The sequence below is a fragment of the Acomys minous genome (genome assembly GCF_964271855.1).
Source record: "Acomys minous genome assembly, chromosome: 7".
In the NCBI taxonomy this organism is placed as follows: domain Eukaryota; kingdom Metazoa; phylum Chordata; class Mammalia; order Rodentia; family Muridae; genus Acomys; species Acomys minous.
In genome coordinates, this window is record NC_140488.1 from 1,030,418 (window position 1) to 1,051,159 (window position 20,742).

At 52.9% G+C, this 20,742-nt stretch overlaps 1 protein-coding gene across 2 annotated transcripts; it reads right to left on the reverse strand.

The window, feature by feature from the left end:
• Positions 1 to 1,814: 1,814 nt before the first annotated feature.
• PLXNA3 (plexin A3) lies at positions 1,815 to 18,684 on the reverse strand. Of its 2 annotated transcripts, XM_084790664.1 has the most exons (33): positions 18,344 to 18,684; positions 15,995 to 16,617; positions 15,069 to 15,608; positions 14,497 to 14,679; positions 13,955 to 14,083; positions 13,784 to 13,884; positions 13,292 to 13,415; positions 13,052 to 13,208; positions 12,869 to 12,968; positions 12,489 to 12,603; positions 12,146 to 12,346; positions 11,595 to 11,691; positions 11,270 to 11,460; positions 11,039 to 11,184; positions 10,850 to 10,970; positions 10,608 to 10,744; positions 10,325 to 10,495; positions 9,985 to 10,078; positions 9,664 to 9,903; positions 9,426 to 9,569; positions 9,112 to 9,346; positions 8,878 to 9,020; positions 8,526 to 8,782; positions 8,353 to 8,419; positions 8,101 to 8,247; positions 7,857 to 8,016; positions 7,284 to 7,387; positions 7,000 to 7,096; positions 6,525 to 6,715; positions 5,947 to 6,116; positions 5,185 to 5,397; positions 4,885 to 5,035; positions 1,815 to 2,845 (listed from the first exon to the last, which is right to left on the reverse strand). In XM_084790664.1, exons 2-33 carry the CDS (start codon positions 16,589 to 16,591, stop codon positions 2,750 to 2,752), a joined length of 5,619 nt encoding a protein of 1,872 aa, XP_084646790.1. In that variant the 5' UTR covers positions 16,592 to 16,617; positions 18,344 to 18,684; the 3' UTR covers positions 1,815 to 2,749. The 2 variants fall into 2 exon arrangements, with proteins under 2 accessions (XP_084646790.1, XP_084646791.1); XM_084790665.1 differs by lacking the exon at positions 18,344 to 18,684 and having other exon boundaries at positions 15,991 to 16,161.
• Between the last annotated feature and the right edge of the window lie 2,058 nt (positions 18,685 to 20,742).

Below are 20,742 nucleotides of genomic sequence, written 5' to 3' on the forward strand. Positions count from 1 at the left end.
GGATCTAGCCACCCTAAAGGAGTTGAAGCTCAATGCCAGCCTCCCTGCCCTGCTGCTCATCCGCCTGCCCTACACAGCCAGGTACAGCCTCTAGCCTTGCACCTCAGAGAGGGCTAAGGCATTGGGCCCTGTTGGCGGCAGAATTCAGTCAAAGGTGACAACAGTTCCCCTGTTCACCCACCACCTTGAGACTCTTTTCAGAAAGTTCCTTCTATGCCTAGAAGAGACAGAGAGGGCTTCCTGTCAGGCTGCGACTTACAAGTACCCACCACTGAGTATCCAGGAATGAGCTGACATTGCTTATTTCCAAAAATGTCATTCTTTATAGGATTTCTGCTGATTTGAGGAAGAGCGTGGCCACGGACAGTGCAGTTCGCAATCCTTGTGGCTTTAGCTTCAAGATTGAATAAATCTGCTTCCTTCCTACATCTGCTGTCTCCACATCTTCCTGCCTCTGCCTCTTTAGCCCATTATTAGTTGGAGACATAGAGAAGCTGTTAAGAAATAATGGGGCGCCTGTTCCCATAGTCCCTGTTTAGTTTCCCAGTTTCTGTGCTTATATGTGTATCTGCAGGCTGGAGCTAAGAGAACTCATGTAGTATATAGATTTATGGGTCTGTGTTACCTCACTCAACACAGTATATTTTCCAGTTTTATCCATTTACCTCCAAATTTCATAACCTAATTTTTCAAGCTGGATCTACACTGAGCTGCTTTTAATGGCTTTTAAGCTATCAAACGTCTACATGAGCTGTGGTGCCGAAGAATCCATAAAGAGGCAACAGTGGCACTCACATCTTGCTCTTTTTTTTTTTTCTTATCTTATCTTATGTGCCCTAGGCATGAAACAGCTTTGGCCACCAAGGCAGGCATCAAGCTAGGATGAACAAAGGACTGCCATCTGCTCTGCCCCTGGCTGATATTCACATCTTGATCTTAAACAAGAGCTGTTTAGCTGGACTTAAGGCCTGTTCAACAGGAGAGAAATCATGTCTGGTACTAAAAATCTAGCTAACTACCCACGGCTAGAGAGCTCACGGATATCAGAGAAGAATCTACCTTCGCAGCTTTACTAGACCAGCATTAATTCCTAACTGTATTCTAAAACTTATACCCAAAGATAAATGCAGCTCTCAGCACACATCAAAGAAGGTTCTCTCTGCAGCAAAGAGAGACCATTAAAACAACAACAACAGGTCATAATCAAGAGCTCAACTGATTGTGGAGAGCCCAGCCTCAATGGATACATCTATAACAAAACTGCACCTAAGGCTAAGGGGTCTTAGTGGAAGAGAGGGCAGAAATAACAGAAGACTAGAGAACCAGAAAATCTGCTGTGTGAGACTGTAGCTCTTATAAATGGCAAGGAAGCTACACCCATGATACATCAACAATAGGGCTGCCTAAACAAGCCCCCGAATAATGACAAGACCAATAGACATACTAACTAGAAGGGGAACCCTCTCAAGTTCCCAACCCTAGAAAAACTATAGGCAACTAATGACAGCTGAGAAAGAATTGGTCTTTCCCAGGGATGAGCCCTTTAATTGGTTATCGATACAATGTGGTCAGTTGCCAGGATGTGGTGGCACACGCCTTTAATCCCAGCACATGGGAGGCAGAGGTAGGCAGATTTCTGTAAGTTCGAGGCCAGCCTGGTCTACAAAGAGAGTCCAGACCAACCAAGGCTACACAGAGAAACCATGTCTCAAAAAAAAAAAAAAAAAGAGACTATTTCCCCCACAGTGGGAGTCCAGATCATCCATATCCCAACAGGACTATCCACTTGCCCCAAGACAAACACATGCACTGACCCCATTTCCCAACATTTAATTAGGAAAAAATTACAACAACAAAGAAAAACTCATGCAACAAAATAAGAGTGGACAGGGGGTCTGGGACCGTCAGACAGGGCCAGATTTCTCAGAAGAGGCAGGAGACACAAAACAGTAAGGCACTGCCACCTTGGCCCCTATGGATGGGCATATGGGGCAGCTGAGGCTGAGGAGGTTTAGGGCAGGTACCTACAACACTGAGGAAGTTTGGCAGTAGAGACACAAGGAATGTCCCAGAGGACCAGGCCCACATCAAGCCCAAGCACAGCCTGGTTATAGTTCTCTCAGAGAAGAGGCCCCATGAAAATGTGGTCTGACTCCTGAGATATCTGAAGACGGACAGTGGCCTGGCCAGGGCACTCTGATGGCAACTTCGGATGCATCATTCAACTCTGAATGCTGCTGGTACTGAGGCTTTCTTCGTAGGACGAGTGGGGCCTGACACAACAAAAGTGAGATGCTAGAGGCTGAGCCAAAGCTGGCCATATCACAAAGGAACCAGGAGAGGAAACAGGGCCCAGATCAATCAAAGAGGCAAGTCTGTGAGGCTGGCAATATCCCTTGGGGCATGTATATTTACATATGAAAATTAAGGTGGGATTATGTTAATAAATAGGTAGGGTATAGGGAGCAAGGAGGGCAAGGGCTCTCCTGACAGGGGAACACAAGAGCAAGAGGGTGGGGGTATTGCTGCTGCTGGTGGGGGGAGCTTGATCCTGTCATCCTCTCCCCCTGCAGGGCCCAAAGCAAGGCACTAATGAAGGGGGCCCAGGTGTGATGGGGCATCTTGGCCTGGTAAGATCCCCAACACCAGATCTGGGTCTCAGTCCTGGAGACCCAGGCTACAGCCAGCCACTCCCTTGACTGGGAGGATGGCTTGGAAGTGAGAAGCCCCCTCCTCACCACCTTCCCACTCAGCTGCTGCTGGACACCAGGGTGATGATCTGCTCCAGTTTCTGTCGAAGCTTGTGTTTCCGACAAGAGGCATCTCGGTCCAGCGAGGTAAGGATCTAGGGGATGAGGATCCATTGGAGCAGGACGCCAAGGTGGAGCCCCATTTCTGCACAGAGCCCTTGCTTCCCAGATGGGGTCTGCATCCCACAGGCCTCAGTCCCTGTGCCAAGCTCATGCTTGCCCGCTCTCCCTTGACACCCGACAGCATTCCCAGCCCTGGCTCAGGACATGGGGCTGGCTCCACCAGGGACTTCTGAGTTCCCTCTGCCAGTCCCTTCTTTCCTCTTTGACCTGTGAGGGGCCCAGAACACTGTGCTTAGGCAGATCTCCCTCTGTCTTGATCTCCCTTGGTGAGGCTTTTTTTGTTTGTTTGTTTGTTTTGAGATAGAACCTCACTATATATCTCTGGCTGTCCTGGAAACTTGCTTTGTAGACTGAGGTAGTCTTGAATCACAAAGATCTACCTTGTCTTTGCCTCCTGAGTGTGGGGACTAAAGGCAATGCACTACCACGCCTGGCCTGGGCTTTCTCTTTAGTGTATTTATTTTCTTATGCACATCTGTATTTGTCTGTGTATGCAGATGCATATGGATACACATAGTTGTGTATGGAGGCAAGAGGTCAATGTCTGATGTCTTTATCATTCTCCACCTTTTAAAAAATGTGTATGAGTGTTTTGCCTGCATGTATGTATGTATATCACATGTGTGCCTGGTGTGTTCACAGAAGCCGGAGGAGACCAGGTTCCCCGGAACTGGAGCTAGGGGGCTGTAAGCACCAAGTGGGAGCTGGGAATCAAACTCAGGTCCTCAGGCTGGAGAGATGGCTCCGAGGTTAAGAGCACTGGCTGCTCTTCCAGAGGTCCTGAGTTCAATTCCTAGGAACTGCATGGTGGCTCACAACCATCTGTAATGAGATCTGGTGCCCTCTGCTGGCCTGCAGGTGTACACTGTATACATTATAAATAAATCTTAAAAAACAAACAAACAAACTCAAGGTCCTCTGGAAGAATAGCAAGTGTCGGTACCTACTGAGCCCGCTCTCCAGCCCCTCTACCTTATTGTTTGATATGGTCTCCCCTTATTTTATGATAGGTTCTCTCACTGAACATACAACTTATTGATTAGCTAGAATGGCTAGCCAAAGAGCTGTGGGGATCTGCCTATCTCCTCATTCCCAGACCCCCATGCTGGGATTATAGACACATGGGAGCTTGGATTCCAAACTCACTCAGGCCCCCACGCTTTCATCACCTGAGTCACTTCCCCATCCCCCTCAGGGCTGTAAAGTCAATCTTTTCTTTTCTTTTTTCTTTCTTTCTTTTTTTTTTTGTTGTTGTTGTTGCTTTGTGTGTTTTGCTTTTGTTTGTGTGTTTTTGGAGACAGGGTCTGTGTTCGCCTCAGCTGTCCTGGACTCGCTTTGTAGACCAGGCTGGCCAGCAATCCGCCTGCCTCTGCCTCCCTGGGATTAATCCTTCTACAGGGATTAAAGGCGTGCGCCACTACATCTGGCCCAGCCGGTTTTGAAGATTCTTGATCTTCATTCCCTAGGCCTCCCAAGGCTGTGCCACCTATAGTCTTTCTGATCTGTGGTTATAGCAGTGGACATTCTGACAGCTTCTTAAGCTGAAGAAGCCCTGCCGTTGTCATCCTTCATTCCTGCTTGTGGCTGACATCCAGTTACTCAGAAGAAGATGAATCCAGACCTCCTTATGTGTTCCTCTGTCTGCTAGTATCTCAGACCACAAAAGCCACAGGCCCTGCTAACAGCTGGATGCACCCACCTCTGGCCCCACCCCATACCCCTTGGCCCATCCCTTCTGATTTCCCAGTCTTGTAACTTTTATCTAGTGAGAACTCTATACTCTTAGCTAGTGGTTTCTCTCCTGTATTCCTTAAACCCCAGCATTTATGGAAATGATTGCTCATGCTGGCCCTAGGCAAGGAATGGCCTATAGACAAGATATAAGATGGGTTGTGTGTCCCTTCTTGCTCAGATGCTATGGCACTCCTCAATGCCTCGACCTCCCTGCCTTTGCCTTTAACTGCATCATCAGAGATATGCAACTGGGGGTCTGTGAGGTGGATCAACATACCTCCTGACGATACTTGGTGACATAGAAATAGAGCTCGCTGAGTGCACTTAGGACATTGAAGTCATTGGCATGGAGACGGGACTGCTCCACTAGGTAGGCATCCATGTCCTGGTCACTGATAGATGCCATCTTTGCGATATCTCGGTAGTACCTATGGAGACCCTGGGTGAGTCAATCATGCACATGTCATAAAAGCCAAAACTCATGTCATCAATATTTTGCCAGCCTCTGGGACCTTTTCTTGTATCTGGCCAGCCTCAGACAGACTGTTTAAGCAGGTAGCAGTCTCCTAGGGCCCACCTCTCCACCCAGCTCTTGTAATTAGGGATGTCCTTGGCATAGAGCAGCTTGTTGGAAGGTGAGTCCTTGCCCAGGCGGTGCTCTGAGGTGGAACAGGAGTCCATGAAGGTCTGGGCCACCACTGACAAACAGGCATCTGTGATGCTGTTCTTGTGGATGTCAAACACAAATTGCGGGTTCTTGATCACATTCACCCAGAAACGCAGAGGCAAGCTGAACAGAGGGAACAGGAAAGACACATTTAGGGAAAATGGCTTTTTCTTTAACTTTCTGCTGGACTCGAGCAATGAGAAATAAGAATAGATGGTTAAACTGGATGTGGCAGCGCACGCCTGTAATCCCAGCACTCAGGAGGCAGAGGCAGGCGGATGGCTGTGAGTTTGAGGACAGCCAGGGATACACAGAGAAACCATGTCTCAAAGAACAAGCAAACAAACGAACAAAAAGCTGGCTTTCTGTCTTCATCCCCTACCCTTGAAACATGCACTGTCTTCACCTGTGCCAAGCCATCAGTATCGCTACCGTGGAGAAAACTGGCCACTCCCAGGGCTAGACTAGCATTTCTCATCTGTACAACCCGCCTTCTACATACTCATATTCATTTCCAAGCCGATCCATTGTCCCATCCCTCCCTCCTGCATGGAAGGCTGGTCGGCTGCCAGTCAACCTGCCTCTATGGGCCTTAGGGTTTGGCTCAGTCACTAGCTTTTTCCTCCCACCCAACTTCAGAAGAGCCAGCAGCAGCCAGGAACCACTAAGTACCAGTTGCTTTTCCAGGTGTGGCGCACATCAGGGTCACTGATCTGTCGCTGGTCAGCCTGTTCATCCAGGAAGTCAAACATGTACTTGATGGCCAAGGGTAAAGCTGAGCCCCGGTGGGCTGTACTGAACACTGTTTCAAACAGGTCATCCACAAACTTCTGCAACGTGCCCTATGAGTGACAGTAAGGAAACTGTATCAGGAACTACCGCCAAAGTAGAATCGCTCAATAAAGAATTCCCCTGGCCAGGCAGAGTGGCGCACGCCTGTAATCCCAGCACTCGGGAGGCAGAGGCAGGCAGATCACTGAGTTGGAGTCAACCTGGTCTACAAAGTGAATCCAGGACAGCCAGGGCTACACAGAGAAACCCTGTCTCCAAAAACAAAAACAAACAAACAAACAAAACTCCTATGAAGGGCTAACATTCCTAAAATGGACCCTCAACCTCAGGCCTAGAGGTCCCCCTGCAAAGGCCCTGAGAAAGTGGCCCCTGCCAGGTAAGATTAGCTTGTCTCGTGGCTAAGACTGGACTAGAAGGTGTCTATACAGATACCGAGGGGGTCTGGGGCAGGCACACACCTTAGTGGCCAGCAGCCTTGTCAGATATATTTCTGAGACCATCTTGCTGCCACGGTCTCCCTCTCGGTGATCAGCGTGGTCGTGGTTCTTCACCAGATGCCACAGCTTGGTGCCCGCCTCCTGGTCAGGTGTGAGCATAGGAGCTCGGGAACGAAGGCTGTCCGGGCTGCTGGCAGCACGGAGCAAGCTCTCTAGGGCAGAGGACAGATGTGAGCCTTAGGCCCTACAGGCCCTGGCCATTACCCACCTTCTTGCTCCACTCTCTTCCAGGAGCCCTGGTGCCTTTGTGGGACCTATCTATCCTTGCCACCCCTCCCTACGAGGCTCTATAGATGTGGAGACCACCCAGGGGCCCAAAATAATGAAAGTCTTTCCAGATGGGTCAAAACAGCTACCTCAAGCCTCCCAAGGTGGTTTATACAGCCTTAATTAAAGGACATGGGCCAGGAATAGCCATCATGGTGAGTATACCTACCATAGCGACTGAGGGACCGGGTGAAGGTGAAGGAGTTGGCCATGTTATAGGCAGACATTTGTTTGGGCACCAGAGCTACTAAGGAACCATCTGTCACCTGGAGGTCCAAAGATAAAGAAGGGAGCCAAGGAGCCATGACTCATTGAGACTCTTCAGTGTGCACATGTATAGTGGCAGCCAAGGCCCTATGAGGAGGGCTCTCAAGTACAGGGATAAGGGCTAGGAAGAGACCTGGCCACTGCTCCTAGGTGGCCGTGGGGGTGAAGAGGTTCCACGTTCCTCACCTGGTAGTGGGCCAGTGAGTTGACCCTCTTCCAGTCACACTCAATCTTTGTAGTGACATCCTCATCTTGGAGGATAATTCGGGCCATGCGGCCCTGGCGCCACTCTGCAGGCCACAGTCAGCAATTAGGAACATTCATCCCCACACGTCCCTTTTTTTGTTTTGTTTTGGTTTGGTTTTGGTTTTCGAGACAGAGTGTCTCTGTGTAACAACCCTGGCTGTCCTGGACTTGTTTTGTAGACCAGGCTGGCCTCACTCGCACTGATCCACCTGCCAATGCCTCCCTGAGTGTGCCACCATGCCTGGCAAGGCCTACTCATCTTAAGGAACGAGCTCAGGTACAGAGTATAAGAGATCCTTGGGCTGGCCGCGGTGGCGCACACCTGTAATCCCAACATTCGGGAGGCAGAGGCAGGGGGATCCCTGTGAGTTCGAGGCCAGCCTGGTCTACAAAGTGAGTTCCAGGACAGCCAAGGCTACACAGAGAAAAACCTGTCTTGAAAAACCAAAAAAAGTAAAGATCCCTGGGAGGGGTTGGATAGGTAGGAGCTAGGAGAAAAGGGAGGGACCTTACCTAAGTCCATGTCCTCAGCTTTGGGACGCTGAGAGTATGGGATACCCTTGTACACAGTATCCAACAGCTTGTCTTTGGCCTGGGTGATGCTGTCACAATTGAGAACTTTCACAGGGACCTGAGCACTGCCCTCGCTCTCTGGGCACACACAGTGCAAAGTCTAAGAAGGAAGGGAGCCCAGCATGATTCCTGAGCAAGGGAGGCTCCTCTGGCTCATTTCCTGCCCATATAGCCCCATGCTCACCAGAGTCTTGTAGTCGATCTGCTGCCGGATGAGCTTGTCCTCACTTAAGGAGTAGCGGGCCTCGCCTGTTATGGCATCGATGGGACCTTTCTCCATCTGCTGCTTGATGGCGCAGTACAGCAGGAAGAGTGGCTCCCCAGCGCACTCCTACACCCAGAGTCAGGGGCATAGCTGGCTGCCTGTCTGGCCTACCAATCAATTGTACCCACCCCTGGACACTCCTCCCCTGCAGCCCAGCCCACCCAGGCACACCTTCAGGAATTTATGCAGCAGGAATGTGAACCAATTGGTGAGCATCTTCTCAGCCACTGACTCTGTCCTGTGGTAAGGGATAGGTCCTCAGGCCCTGGCTGAGAGAGGGAGGGGCCCAAAGCAGAAAATGGAACAGCGGGCTGGGGGAGAGGCCAGGCAAGACAGTTACATACCTTCGCAATAGCAGCTTTGGGTGGTTCTTGCTCTCAAGGTTTTTCTCTATGAGGTCAGCCAGCAGTTGCTTGAGCAGCCCAGTGGCATAGTCAAGCCGGCTCTGCAGGGCCACCATGGTCAGTGAGGCCACAGTGCCACGGTCACGCATGGAGAAGCTGCTCTGGGCCTCCAAAGTGTGGATGAAGGTGAGCAGGAAGGCACGGCTGTGCAGCAGCTGCCCAAACAGGCGCAGGGCCTTCTCCACATTGGGGGGAGTCTGTGGGGACCAAGGAGTCTCAGAGAGGAGGTAGTGGTGGCTCTAGGGAAAACAGAACATGGACAGGCTGCGTGGGGGTGGGGTGGGGGGCTCACATCCAGCTCCTTGAGCACTGGGTGGGCCTCGATGCCAGGGAAAAGCACGCGCACAGCATAGGTCCGGTAGTCCAAGAAGGGGATCTGCACACCATCCATGTGGTTTGTGAGTTCATTGATATCTGTCTGCAGCTCAGCAAAAGCTGGGAGAAAGTAGGGTAAGAGTGAGTTGAGCAAGAGACTGGGAAGTCCCTCAGCTCTCACACACTGTGGCACACTCCCTGCTTTAGGCACCTTCCTTGCACTCCAAGGCCACACGAGACTCCAGGTTGTCCATCTGTAGCTGGAGCCGCTTGAGTGTGCGGTCTGCATCCTGAGTCTTGCGCTTGTAGGCAACCAGCACAGCAGTGATGGCCAGCAGCAAGAGACCTCCCCCTGCTGCCAGCCCCACCATAGCCGGTAAGGTCAGTGCCCGATCAGCAGTGATGTGCAGGGTGCCCAACCAGAACTCCAGGCCACCCACCAGCACCTGTAAGGGCAAGTTCGAGGTGAAGCAACTCCCATGCACATCCAAGGCTGCCCCGGTGGCCTCCTGAGCCCATACCCACCATGACAGGCTGCCGGCCTGTCTGGCTGGGGGAATCACACAGAAGCTGAGTATCTGAGACAGTTAGTGCACATGGCTGTCCTCCAATCAATACTGTGTAGTTGAGGCGGGAGCTGCCAGCCGCAGCAGGAATCAAGTTCTTGCCCTAGCAGTGGATAACCCACACATAAACAGTCAAGCCCTCCAGCTCTCCGCTCCTCCCCGCTTTCTACTCCCTACCATCTTCTACTCCCCAGCACCTTCAATACAACATGTGAACCAGGCTTGACATCTAGCACACCAGAGGGCCCCAGTGGTTCAAAGCTGGGATCAGGATAGTAGGTGAAGGAAGAACGGTTGAGGGAACGGGCTGTCTGCACATGGTCCAGCAAGAAGCCAAACTCATCAGGGTGCTCGCCTTGGGCCCGAGGCTGAGGACGCCCAAGGAAGATGCCAGGGGCCTTACACAGCATTGCAGTGTCATTGATCACCTGGCATGTCTGTGAAGACAACACCAATCACCTCAGTGCATGAAGCCTTGAGTAGCAAGGGTGGGACAGGGGTGGAAACCCATTACTCACATTAGTAGTCTCAATACCACGGTACTTGGCCCGTACACGGGGTTCCTGCACTGTCAGCAGATGAGTTCCACTCACAGTAATGGCGGTGCTTCCACTGCAGAGATGGGTACGTCTCAGGCTCCCTCCCCAACCCTTCCCTGAAGTTACTGAGGCCTCTCTGACTTTGGATCACTCAGCAGGTGCCAGGCTCTATATGGGTAGGACAACTCTGGGCCCCCTACTGACGAGGGTTCAGGAAGGAGGAATCACTTGATGCCCCAGGGACCAAGGAACAGGTAAGGCCCCAAGAGACACTCAGGGCCCCAACTCAGTCCTCAACCCCATCCCCTCAGGATCTCACTTGATGATGCTCCAGGTAGGCTCCAGGTGCGTGACAGTGGGGTCCTGGGTGTAAGTATAGATGACTCCAGAGCTGGAGATGTTGGCGTGGTCGATGGCAAGGAGGATAGGGGCCTGACTGGGACCCAGGGTGGAGAGAGGTGAGATACACACGATTGCCTCGGCATCTCTCCTACAGAGGTAAGCAAGGAGGCTTGAAGCAGATGACTTGGCACCTTCAGCTACCCTGCCCCCATAGCCCTCCATACTACGCTCAACGCCAAACTGCTTGTGCTCAGGCCCACCTCACAAACTGGCACTCGCCATCTCTTATCATCACTGTGACCCTGCTGCCAGCATCCAGAGAAGTCCCAGAGATGGTGAGCCGAGTGCCCCCAGAAGCTGGGCCCCGAGTAGGACTCACACGGTCAAACGTCGGGGTCTGGAGAAAAGGCAACTCTTGAGAGGAGGTAGGAGCCAGCCTCATCCAAGGGCCGCTCCACATTCCCCCCCACGGGTAAGGGGAAAGGGCTGGTAGACCACGCACCACAAAGCTGTAGAGCTGCTGGGACTGGGTGCGGAAGTCAGCAGAACAGTCCCCTACACAGAGCTCAGCAGGCCCAGGTGGTGGGCTGGGCACCAGCGATTCCTCCATCTCACATACAATCCTAAGAGTCACGGAAAGTCAGGGCTAGCTGTGATAACAGGGGTGGGGTGCTCACATGGCTACACTCACCTTTCAGCAATGACATATTCGGTGGGGATGGAGTTGCAACGTACGCCAGCTACTCGGAGGCCAACCTCACGGGAAGTGAGGCCCAAGTTCTCACCCACAATGGTGACCCGGGTGCCACCCTCCTTGGGTCCTGTGAGTGGGTGGATCTGCAGAGCAGGGTAAGAGGCAAGAAGATCAGGCCAGACTCACACATGCTCAGCAGACAAGGTAGGATTAGTAGGTGAAGCTAACCTGGGCGATGCGGGGATGGCTGCATCGGGCACCTTTCTGGCTTGGGTGCATCCAGTTACTTTTGGGAGCTGGGCAGTGAGCCCGCAGCTGGCACCTGTGCTCCGAGATGCACCAGCCACAGTTGAATCGGGGATCAGCCTTGAGGCAGAGGCCACAGCTAGGCCTCTGAGCCCAGCACTTGTAAAGAAGGGCTGCAGGCACAGGGGACTACTGATGGAGCAGGCAATGGCAGAGAAGCAGGGGGCTCTAGGGCCTCCAGATTTGCCCCCAACAGTGCCAATCCTGCCCCAGGAGTCATGCTCCTTTGCCCCATGTCACCCCTCACCTCGAAAGCTGGGAGGCTTATCAATGGGGAAATCTCCATCCCAGACCACAGAGAAGTCCAGTTCAGTGTCACCAAACTCGTCACCTTCATAGAAGTACTAAGAAAAATGAAACCACATGAGCACAACTAAGATGTTCAAAATCCTTGCCCAACTTAAGGAATCCTCGTAATAAGATTAAGAATGGCCTGTCAGGGCCAACTAGAGGCTTCCAGATAAGTAAGCTAGGCACAGACAAAAACCAAAACAACAAAAAAATTAAATTAAAACCCAAAAATACATATATAGCCAAGCATGGCGGCGCACGCCTTTAATCTTGGCACTCGGGGAGGCAGAGGCAGGCAGATCTCTTTGAGTTCGAGGCCAGCCTGGCCTACAATGAGAGATTCAGGACAGCCGAGGCTACACAGAGAAACCCTGTCTCAAAAAAACCCCATATACATATACATACATACAGGCATGCATACATACATACCTACATACATATATATATAAACAAAACAAACAAAAAACAAAAGCCAACTATCCTTGGCTGGCCCCCCCTTGGCCTCACCGAGGCATTCTGGCACTGCACACTGCTGCTGTTAAAGCGCACTGCAGGTACGCGATGCTGCCGCCCCTGTACACGAACCACACACTCATAATTCTTCTGTCCTGACTGAGGCTGTGGCAGGTTCTTAGCCCGCAGGGTTAGAGGCTGCATGACGCCCACAGGAATCAAGAGGTCTCCTCGAGGCAGGATCTCTGGGCAGCCCTGGGAGGAGACCACATGTCAGAGGCAGACTGGTCTACTGACCTTTCTTCAGATGCAAGAAAACAGGAGATCAAACAAAAAAAAGTAAGAGGCCAGCCCCCAAGGAGCCCAGCCTCTTTCATAGTGCACTGCACCACCTCACCTCAGGGCTGTGGACCCTGCCCTCCTGGAAGGAACACTCATGTGGGTGGCTGGTACACACGTGGCGGTACTTACACCAGTGGCAGGGGTAAGGGCTGCCAACACAGGACATGCACCTGGAGGGGAAAGTGGCTTCAGAAATAACAGAGAGGGCTATGCTGCCCTGTATCACCCTCCCACAAGACACACTGGGGAACAAATGAAGAGGGCAGGCAGAAAGCCACATAGTGCACATCAGGATCGGATAGAAGTGGTGACAGAGCAGGAAGACCCAACAGCTCACCCCTGAAGCCCGAGAGAAAGTTACACTGCAAGATTTATATATTCCAGAGCACCTATGTACCCCCAGAGCTACGGACCAATTCTGGAGCAGGTACTCACGACTGGAGAGCACTGCAGTTGTAAAAGACAAAGTCAACCCCAGCAAACCTCACGCCAGTCTCCATGGAGAGCAGCTGCAGCCGCACAGTATGAGTGGCCCCTGCAGCAAGCCAGACGGCCATCACCAACTAGCCTGGGATCCCACCTGTCCCACAATACCCCACATAACCCCAGCCCACTGACCATGCCCTCTGGTAAGTGTCTGGAGCTCCTGAACGGATGGTGAAGGGCAGCGTAGTTCTCCAGAGGGCAGCAGGACAGCCTCACTTTCAGTCACTTCCTCAAAGGAACAGCTGACACCCACACTGAGGTCTGGCACGTTGCGCATGGTTACGGTCAGCTGAGGGAGGCAGAGTGCTCAGAGCAGGGTGCACCCTCCCTCATGAAGCATATATGGGGCCAAGTACCCTCTATGTCACTTACCTGCACCCCAGAGGAAGTCACTGACACATTATTGGGCCGGACCCGCACCTGTACACATTTGTTCAGCTCTTCTGCAAAGCCATGTGGGGCAGAAGCACCTGGACAGGCCCCTTCACGGCAACACCTACATGGGGACAGGTCAGAGCAGTCCAGATGGGGGTGCAGTGAGAGGCTGAGGGGGGGGGGGACAGAGGACAGCATACCCAGCTCATACTGCCAGGCAACAGTGTGCCTGGGCCTCATCCCCTGAGATCCAAGGGACGTCACTCAGGGTAGAAGTTCCGCTCATTAGCTGGAGAAAGCGGAGGAGGGAGGGAGGGCAAGGCTCAAGGCTCAAGGCTGGGGAATACTGGGCAGGTAGGTGAAGGAAAGCATAGCAAGTGTGGCTGGCTCCTGTCCAGCTGGCAAGGCCCTCCTAAATCCTTCTGTCTCCCAAGACAACGGCCCCAGGGAGCCCACCACAGCCCCACATCCCACATCCTCTGCCCTCACCTGTGCTGTAGCACACACCAACCACAATGTGGGTCCCCTGAGGCCAGGCACGCAGCACAGCTCAGATACTGCTCACACGTCTCCACCGGGAGCTGGCTCACCTGGGGACAGCCACATCAGCACACAGCCCCCCCCTGCCCCACCACCCACCACCACCCACCACGGGCCCACCTGCTTCTCACTCAGGAGGTAGATGTGCCGGTGGTCAGGGCTGAAAAGCAGGTCTCGGAGTATGGGGCTGCCCTCCACCACAGAGACTGTCTCATACAGTTGGGCATCTTGAGAGCCATCGACCCGCACCTGAGTCACAAGACCAGGACAAAGAAAATGTCAAGGCAGCTTCATGCTACCATAGCTCCCTACACCCAGAGCACTGGCTTCAGCCAGGGACTTTCTAGATTGCAAGTGACCTAAAAAGTCAGGCAGGGCCTCCTTGAGTTTGCCCTCAGTTTGGAGGCCTATAGCCCCAACAGCCACAGCCTAGGCTAAGGCAAAGGCTACCTTGCATTCGGCCAAAAAACTGTTAGTGAAGGTAGATAGATGGCAGAGAAGCCACACAAGAGACAGGACTCAGTTCTTGGGGCCTAGCCTGGGAAGTCATTATCCCCTACTTAGGGTTAGTCAGGCTCATGCGCGCAGTCTGTCCCCCAGCCTTTCTTCACATACTGTGAAAGACATTCCCAATCCCATAAGACAAGGGTTCTAGGACCAACCTTCTTCAGATTACCACTGCGTGTACCGATGAAAACCACAGAGTGCTGGTGGTAGGTATAGGCAGCCACACTGGCCATGCCATCGGTGCTGTCGGCCAACAGTGGTAGCCCCTCAATCACGTGGAGGCCACCCAGTGGTTGGTTCAACACTAACCCACAGAAGTTTCCATTGATCTGCATGGGCTGGTGACACAGGAGGGGTGAGTGAGAGTTCGAGCTAGACCGATGCTATCAGATTCCACGTCCTGTGAAGGACAGAACCTGGAAGCCACTGCCCTCCACACATGCCTGACAGTTTGCCCTGGGACCCCATGGGGATGGAAGGCAGGGAAAGGGGGGAGCAGCCACGGCAAGCAGAAAGCTAGGAAGTACTATAGAGGCAGGAAAAGGAAGGACACAGGCCAAGATGTGACAAGAGAAACGAGAGTAAGGCTCTCAAGACAGGTAGAGCGAGGGTCAGGACTAAGGTGCTACTCTCAGGACCATGGACAGACAGTCACTCAGCAGAGGGGCAGAAAGCCACAGAGCTGTCATATCCGGCACAGGGACAGTGGGGCAAGCAAAGGGCTCACGGTGTTGATGCATGGCAGCTCCTTGTTCAGCAGCCAAGGCAGGGCCAGCGTGCCCTCCCCACGGTAGCATGACTGGATTCGGCGCCGGATGTGGGCATTAATGTTGCTGAGTGTGAAGAGGCAAAGGATCGTCTGCCGAGGCGGGCTGGCTCGGTTCTTCTGACCCTGAGAGAAGATGGTGAAGAGGACATCCTCGTCGGCTGGCACACCCAGAGCCTGGGCCAGCAGCAGGCCAGGCTTGGCCAGGTGGGCACTTTGCACCAAGCGGTACTCCACACCACGCCAGGAGCAGCCAATGGGGAACTCTACGTAAGAGTAGAACTCCGAGTCCCCTGCGCACATGCGCACGATCTTGGATGTGAAGAACTTCTCGCCTGCTGTATCCAGCAGCGTCTGCTGGGTATCCAGCTGCAGTGTTAAGAAGTACACGAAGGAGGCACTGACAAAACCATATATGTAGTAGATGTCAAAGGCAGGGTACAAAGACAGTGTGTCTGAAGGGATCTTGATCTGAGACGAGACAAACTCATCCTGGTACACCTGGAGACGGGAACAAAGATGAGTGTGGGGTGAGGCCTGCTCCCCACTCCACCTTCACTCCCCAAGCCTGCTCCAACCATGCCGTCTTCCAAAGGCTTCCCCCCCTGTGATCTTCCACCTAACGTCCCTCGACAATTCCTGGAATCCATGCCACAGAGTGCAAGGGGCCCTCAGTCTGTCTCCACACAGGCTTTCCGCAAGTGAACTCTGCCCACATTCCTGTCCTCAGCAGCTGGCCTACACCTATGTGACCATGAAGATCACAAACTCCCCTCTCAAAGCAAAGCTTTCCCATTAAGCAGGGCCAGGACAGAGAGAAAGGAGTGACTAACACCTAGACTCACAGGAGGAAAAGAGGACAAAACAAACAGGCACAGCTCACCCACCAGACTGAACATATCTGCACTGTCCTCATCCTTGATGAGCTTACGGGCACTCAGGGTGGGAAAGTACTCCGACTTGCCATCAACAGCGGTGCCCACAAACAGCTTGCTAGGCCCATGGCCCTGTTCAACAATGACACCAGCCATGGAGTCAGGCTCCTGCGCTCCTGACAGGTAATGTTCCTTGCGATGGTGGGGCTCACCCAACTTGAAGAGGTCATCCAGACGCAGGAACTGGCAGATGCCCTGCCAGATGCTGCCACAAGCTACCAAGCGACGGGCTGCATAGTCTATGAGGAGCAGCTTGTTCACATTGTCCACAGGCACCAGGCGATGGGAGCACACACGCATGCTAGGGGGTGGGTAGCAGCGAGCATTGTCCTCAACGGGCCCCGTGACATGGGCTCGTAGCTCAGTTAGGTTTGGAGCTAGCTTGAAAACTCGGTTCACGGCACCCACAAACACCTCCCCAGTCACTCGGTGCACAGCCAGGTGGGTCAGTGTGGTATCTGTCACCACAAAGGTACGAAAAGGCCTGCTGCTACCCAGGCACCCTCCTATGGTGACGAATAGCAATGGGAGGAGGCAGACAGTGGGCATGACCGGCAGCTGTACCAGGGACAAGCCTGAGGAGAGACAGCAAGTGGGAGTCAGAGGCCTTTAGGCGCAAGCTACGCTCCCTCCTCCTGCCCTGCCTGGCCCAGGAACTCTAGCAGGCCAGGCTCTGTGCCATAGAGGAGAAGGGCAACTCATCCAACATGACAGAGCCCCAGATGGTGACTGAGGCCGGGAGAGGGGACAGGCCTCTAATAAGGCAAATGAATGAGTGACAAGCACAGGCAAGCTTGGAGGCCATCAATCATCCCCCACCCCTGTACTGGAAAGGAGCCAAGAGGCCTTGCCTCATCTGGGCCACACCCAAAGGGGCATCAGAGCAAAATGCTAGATGGGGTGAGTGGCCCTCCCAGGACTAGGACCCTAATATTACACCCCAGGAAAGGCAGAGAGAGAACAATCACAAGTTGGGGATGGGGGTGCTTCTCTGTGAGTGGCACTGCTAACAGGAGTCCTAGAGCAAACCTTTGGAAAAATAAAGCCTGAGGCTGGTTTCAGTGCCACCACATCTCCAACTCATGGCCTTAGGTGCTTTCTACCCCTGAGGGCCTTGCCTGCCTATCCAGGAGTCTGCTGTCTGGCCTCTCCACTGCAGCACAAAGCCAAGACTCTTGCTGAGACAGACGTAAGTCAATCTTTGCACAGACACAGGCAGACAGATGCTCTGCCCGGCTTGTGTGGCTCTCCATGAAGACCCAAAGGTTAGTCAGTGAGGGATGGGGCAGAGGGGTCTAACCCACTTTTGAGAGTCCCAGAAGTCTTATATATAGGCACTAGTTGAAGCCTTGGGGATATGGAGCAGCCCCCCCCCCATATGAATGGGGCAGTTCTGGCCCTTCACCCCCAGGCCACACCCAGCCAGCCCCAGGCTGCAAAGACAGTAGAGCGATGCTCCTGCAACCAATGGGGCAGAGCTTAATGCCACCCTCTCAGTGCCCAATTTCCAAGGGACACAGGAGGGACTCAGCATGGGGGGAGGTTGGCAAACCAAGGAGGCACATCAAAAAGAAAGAAAAAGCAGCATTTGCTAGAGCAGGGAGCAATTCCAGCTTGAAACTGCCAAGTCCCAGCTCACAGTGACCAGCTCTCTGGGGCTCTTTTGTCAGGTCTGCATCCTGGACCCTTCATGCAACAACCAGAGAAGAAAGAAAAGAGAAAGAGAAAGGCGGCTGCTTCCTGCCATCACCTCTTCCTTATTCTGCAGAAAACCAATTTTAGGGATCAGCCAGGACACGTTGAGGAGACCCGATTTGCAACCCAAGACTCCACCCCAGCCCCCACCTCTAAGTGGCAACCTCAGGCATCACAGACGCACCCAGCCCCTCTGCTACAGCCCTGCCAGCAAAGAACACGATGATGAGGAAAGCTCTATACAGATTTGCAGGTCCACTGCCCGCTCTTCCACAATGCTCCCTTCTGTGCTACGAACCCAGCCAGCCCTGCCCCCATCGGGGGCACCCCTAGGCAGACCCGCGGAGACCTTAGTCAATGGCAGAGGCTACAGCAATGCTCAGAGATGCTGCTCCTCCTCTACAAAAGGGTCCTATCAAGCAATGGGGGCTACGATCGAGTTGGCTGTCTTTTCCCGCTCAGGGCACGCAGTGCATGGCGAGCCTGGTCCCCAGAGGTAGGGACAAGGGCCTGACCCCTGAAACCATTTGGATCTCCAAGATTGTCTGAATCCTGGCCATCCAGCAGACTATAGGCACACGGGCTGTGAGGATGGCGGCCACCTACCTGTCCCTCTGCTGCGGCTGAATCGGGGTGGTCACCCCTGGCCACGTGGATGTGCCCCAGTGCCCTACAGCTGCCCCACTCTTGTGGCCCCGCAGCCTCGCCCCGCGCGCCGCAAAAACTGCAACCGCCGCCGCCCACACACTGGGCTTGCCCGCGGCCGCCTGGGCCTTTTAAACCTGGACTGTACCACCGCACCAGGAGGGGGCTCCTGGGGAGGGCCGGCCGGAGGCCTGAGAGGCAGAGCGCGTAGGAAAGAGGCCGCTGGTCCCTGGGGCCCAGTACTATACTGCACAGCGCAAGCCGCCCATGGGTCGCTGGGGATCCCTTCCTGAGAAACAACCCCCTTCGCTCAATGGCTGAGTCCTAGGCGCGCTCCTCTCTACACCCCCAGCTCCTCGCCTGCTGCCTCCAGCAACCCTGGAATCTGTGCGCGACCGCGCCACACCCCCTTGGGCCTGAAGCGCGCGCCCGCTCCTCCCAGAGTCCGGGGCCACCTGCTGCAGTTGTAAGATTTTGCTTTGGCCATCCTTTCAAAAGCATGCTAGCAAAGACTGCGCCCAAACTCAGGCCTCTTTCCCCAATGGTCCATATACTGGAGTGCAAATACCCAGCTCGAACCTTGGAGTACTGCAACTTATAGCCATTTCTCTTAATTCCTTCTTCAGCAAGCCACCATGAATCTGAATCAGCTAAATGAATCTGAAATTCTAATTCCATTGCTTTCGTTTCTTTCTCTCTCTTCTTTTCTTTATTTCTTTTCCCAATAGGACCGAGTGGCCTTGAACTGACCATCCTTTTGCTTCGTCCTCTCAATACTGGGATTAGTATGGGCTTGCACCACCACTTCTGCACTTTTTTTTCATGGTGCTTTGAGATGGTGTCTCATACCGTAGCCCAAGCTGGCCTTGAACGGCCAAGCTTCACCTTTCATGTCCTGGAATTACAGGTATGTTCCACCAGGTCCAGCTATTCGTGTGTGTGTGTGTGTGTGTGTGTGTGTGCGTGCGCGCGCGTGTGCGAGCCACTGGATGTGAGTGCTGAGAACTCAAGTCTATGCAACAGTAGCAAGTGCACTTAAGCATTGAGCCATTTTCCTAGCTTCTTTTTCTTTGTAAATAGCTCTATTGAGATATAATTCACCTTTCATATAAGTCATGTATTTAGTATATAAGACAGTTTATTGGTATTTTAATATAATCCTAAAGATGTGCAACCATCACTGCTCTCTAATTCCTGAACATTTTCATCACTTCTAAAAGAAACGCTGTAGCCATTAGCTCTCGGTCTCCATTGCCCTCATATCCACACCCAAGCTCTGGGAAGCGCTCATGTACTTACTGACTGTGGAGTTGCCGCTTCAGAATATCTCAAATAAATGGAATCATTACAATATAAATATATGTATTTTATGTCCATTATTTCACTTAATATTTTCAAGTTTTGCCAGAGTTGTACCATGAATCAAGACTGTTGCATGGATAAGCCACATTTTATTTAATTTTCATCAACTGACAAAAAAGAAGTATTTTTGAGACATTCTATGTAGCTCTGTAACTCACTCATATGTAGATCAGTGAACTAGGTTGTCTTTAAGCTCTCAGTGTATATATATATATATATGAGTAAAGACACTTGCTGCCAAGTCTGTGGACTTGAGTTTGAGTGATATATATATATATATATATATATATATATATATATATATATATATTACACTTCTGCACCCTTGAACTTCACCACCTGAGACAACCAGAAGAGCTGGCCTCCAGGGTCGTAAGAGTTAATGAGCTGGCCCTGCCCTCACCTGGGCAGCACAGTAGAGCCCTGGTGGGGGGGGAGGAGTGAGTCAGTCCCCAGAGGGTAAAAGTGAGGGAAAGCTGCCCCCACCTCTTGTCTGTCATGAGGTGCCATGGGCATGGGGAGTGGGGTGATACACTTCTCCCTTTGCCCCTTGCCACCTGTGGCAGTTGGGAGAGCTGGCCCTAGGGTCATGAGAGCGTGTAAGCTGTCCCTGCTCCTCACCAGCTGCAGCACTAGGGAGAGGAGGCCCTGTTCTTGCCAGGGCAACACAGTGGAGCTAGTCCTGATGATGAAGGCAGGGGTGAGCCAGCCCCATCAGTGTGACAGTGGGAGAGCTGGCCCAGCCCCTCACCTGCTGCAGCACTTGGGAGAGTTGGCCCCGAGCCTTGACTAGGCAGCACAGTGGAGCTGGCTCTGGAGGCCTGGGTTAGGGTGAGCCCCCCAAGGGTATGAGTACAGAAGAGCTGACCCTGCCTCCAGGCATTGGGTGGCCTAGCTGGAGCAGGGCTGGAAAGCTCACTCTGGTGGGAAACCCAGCAGGCTGACCAACTCAACTACCACAAAAGCCCAGATCCAGGGCTTTGAGTTGGCCCACCCCC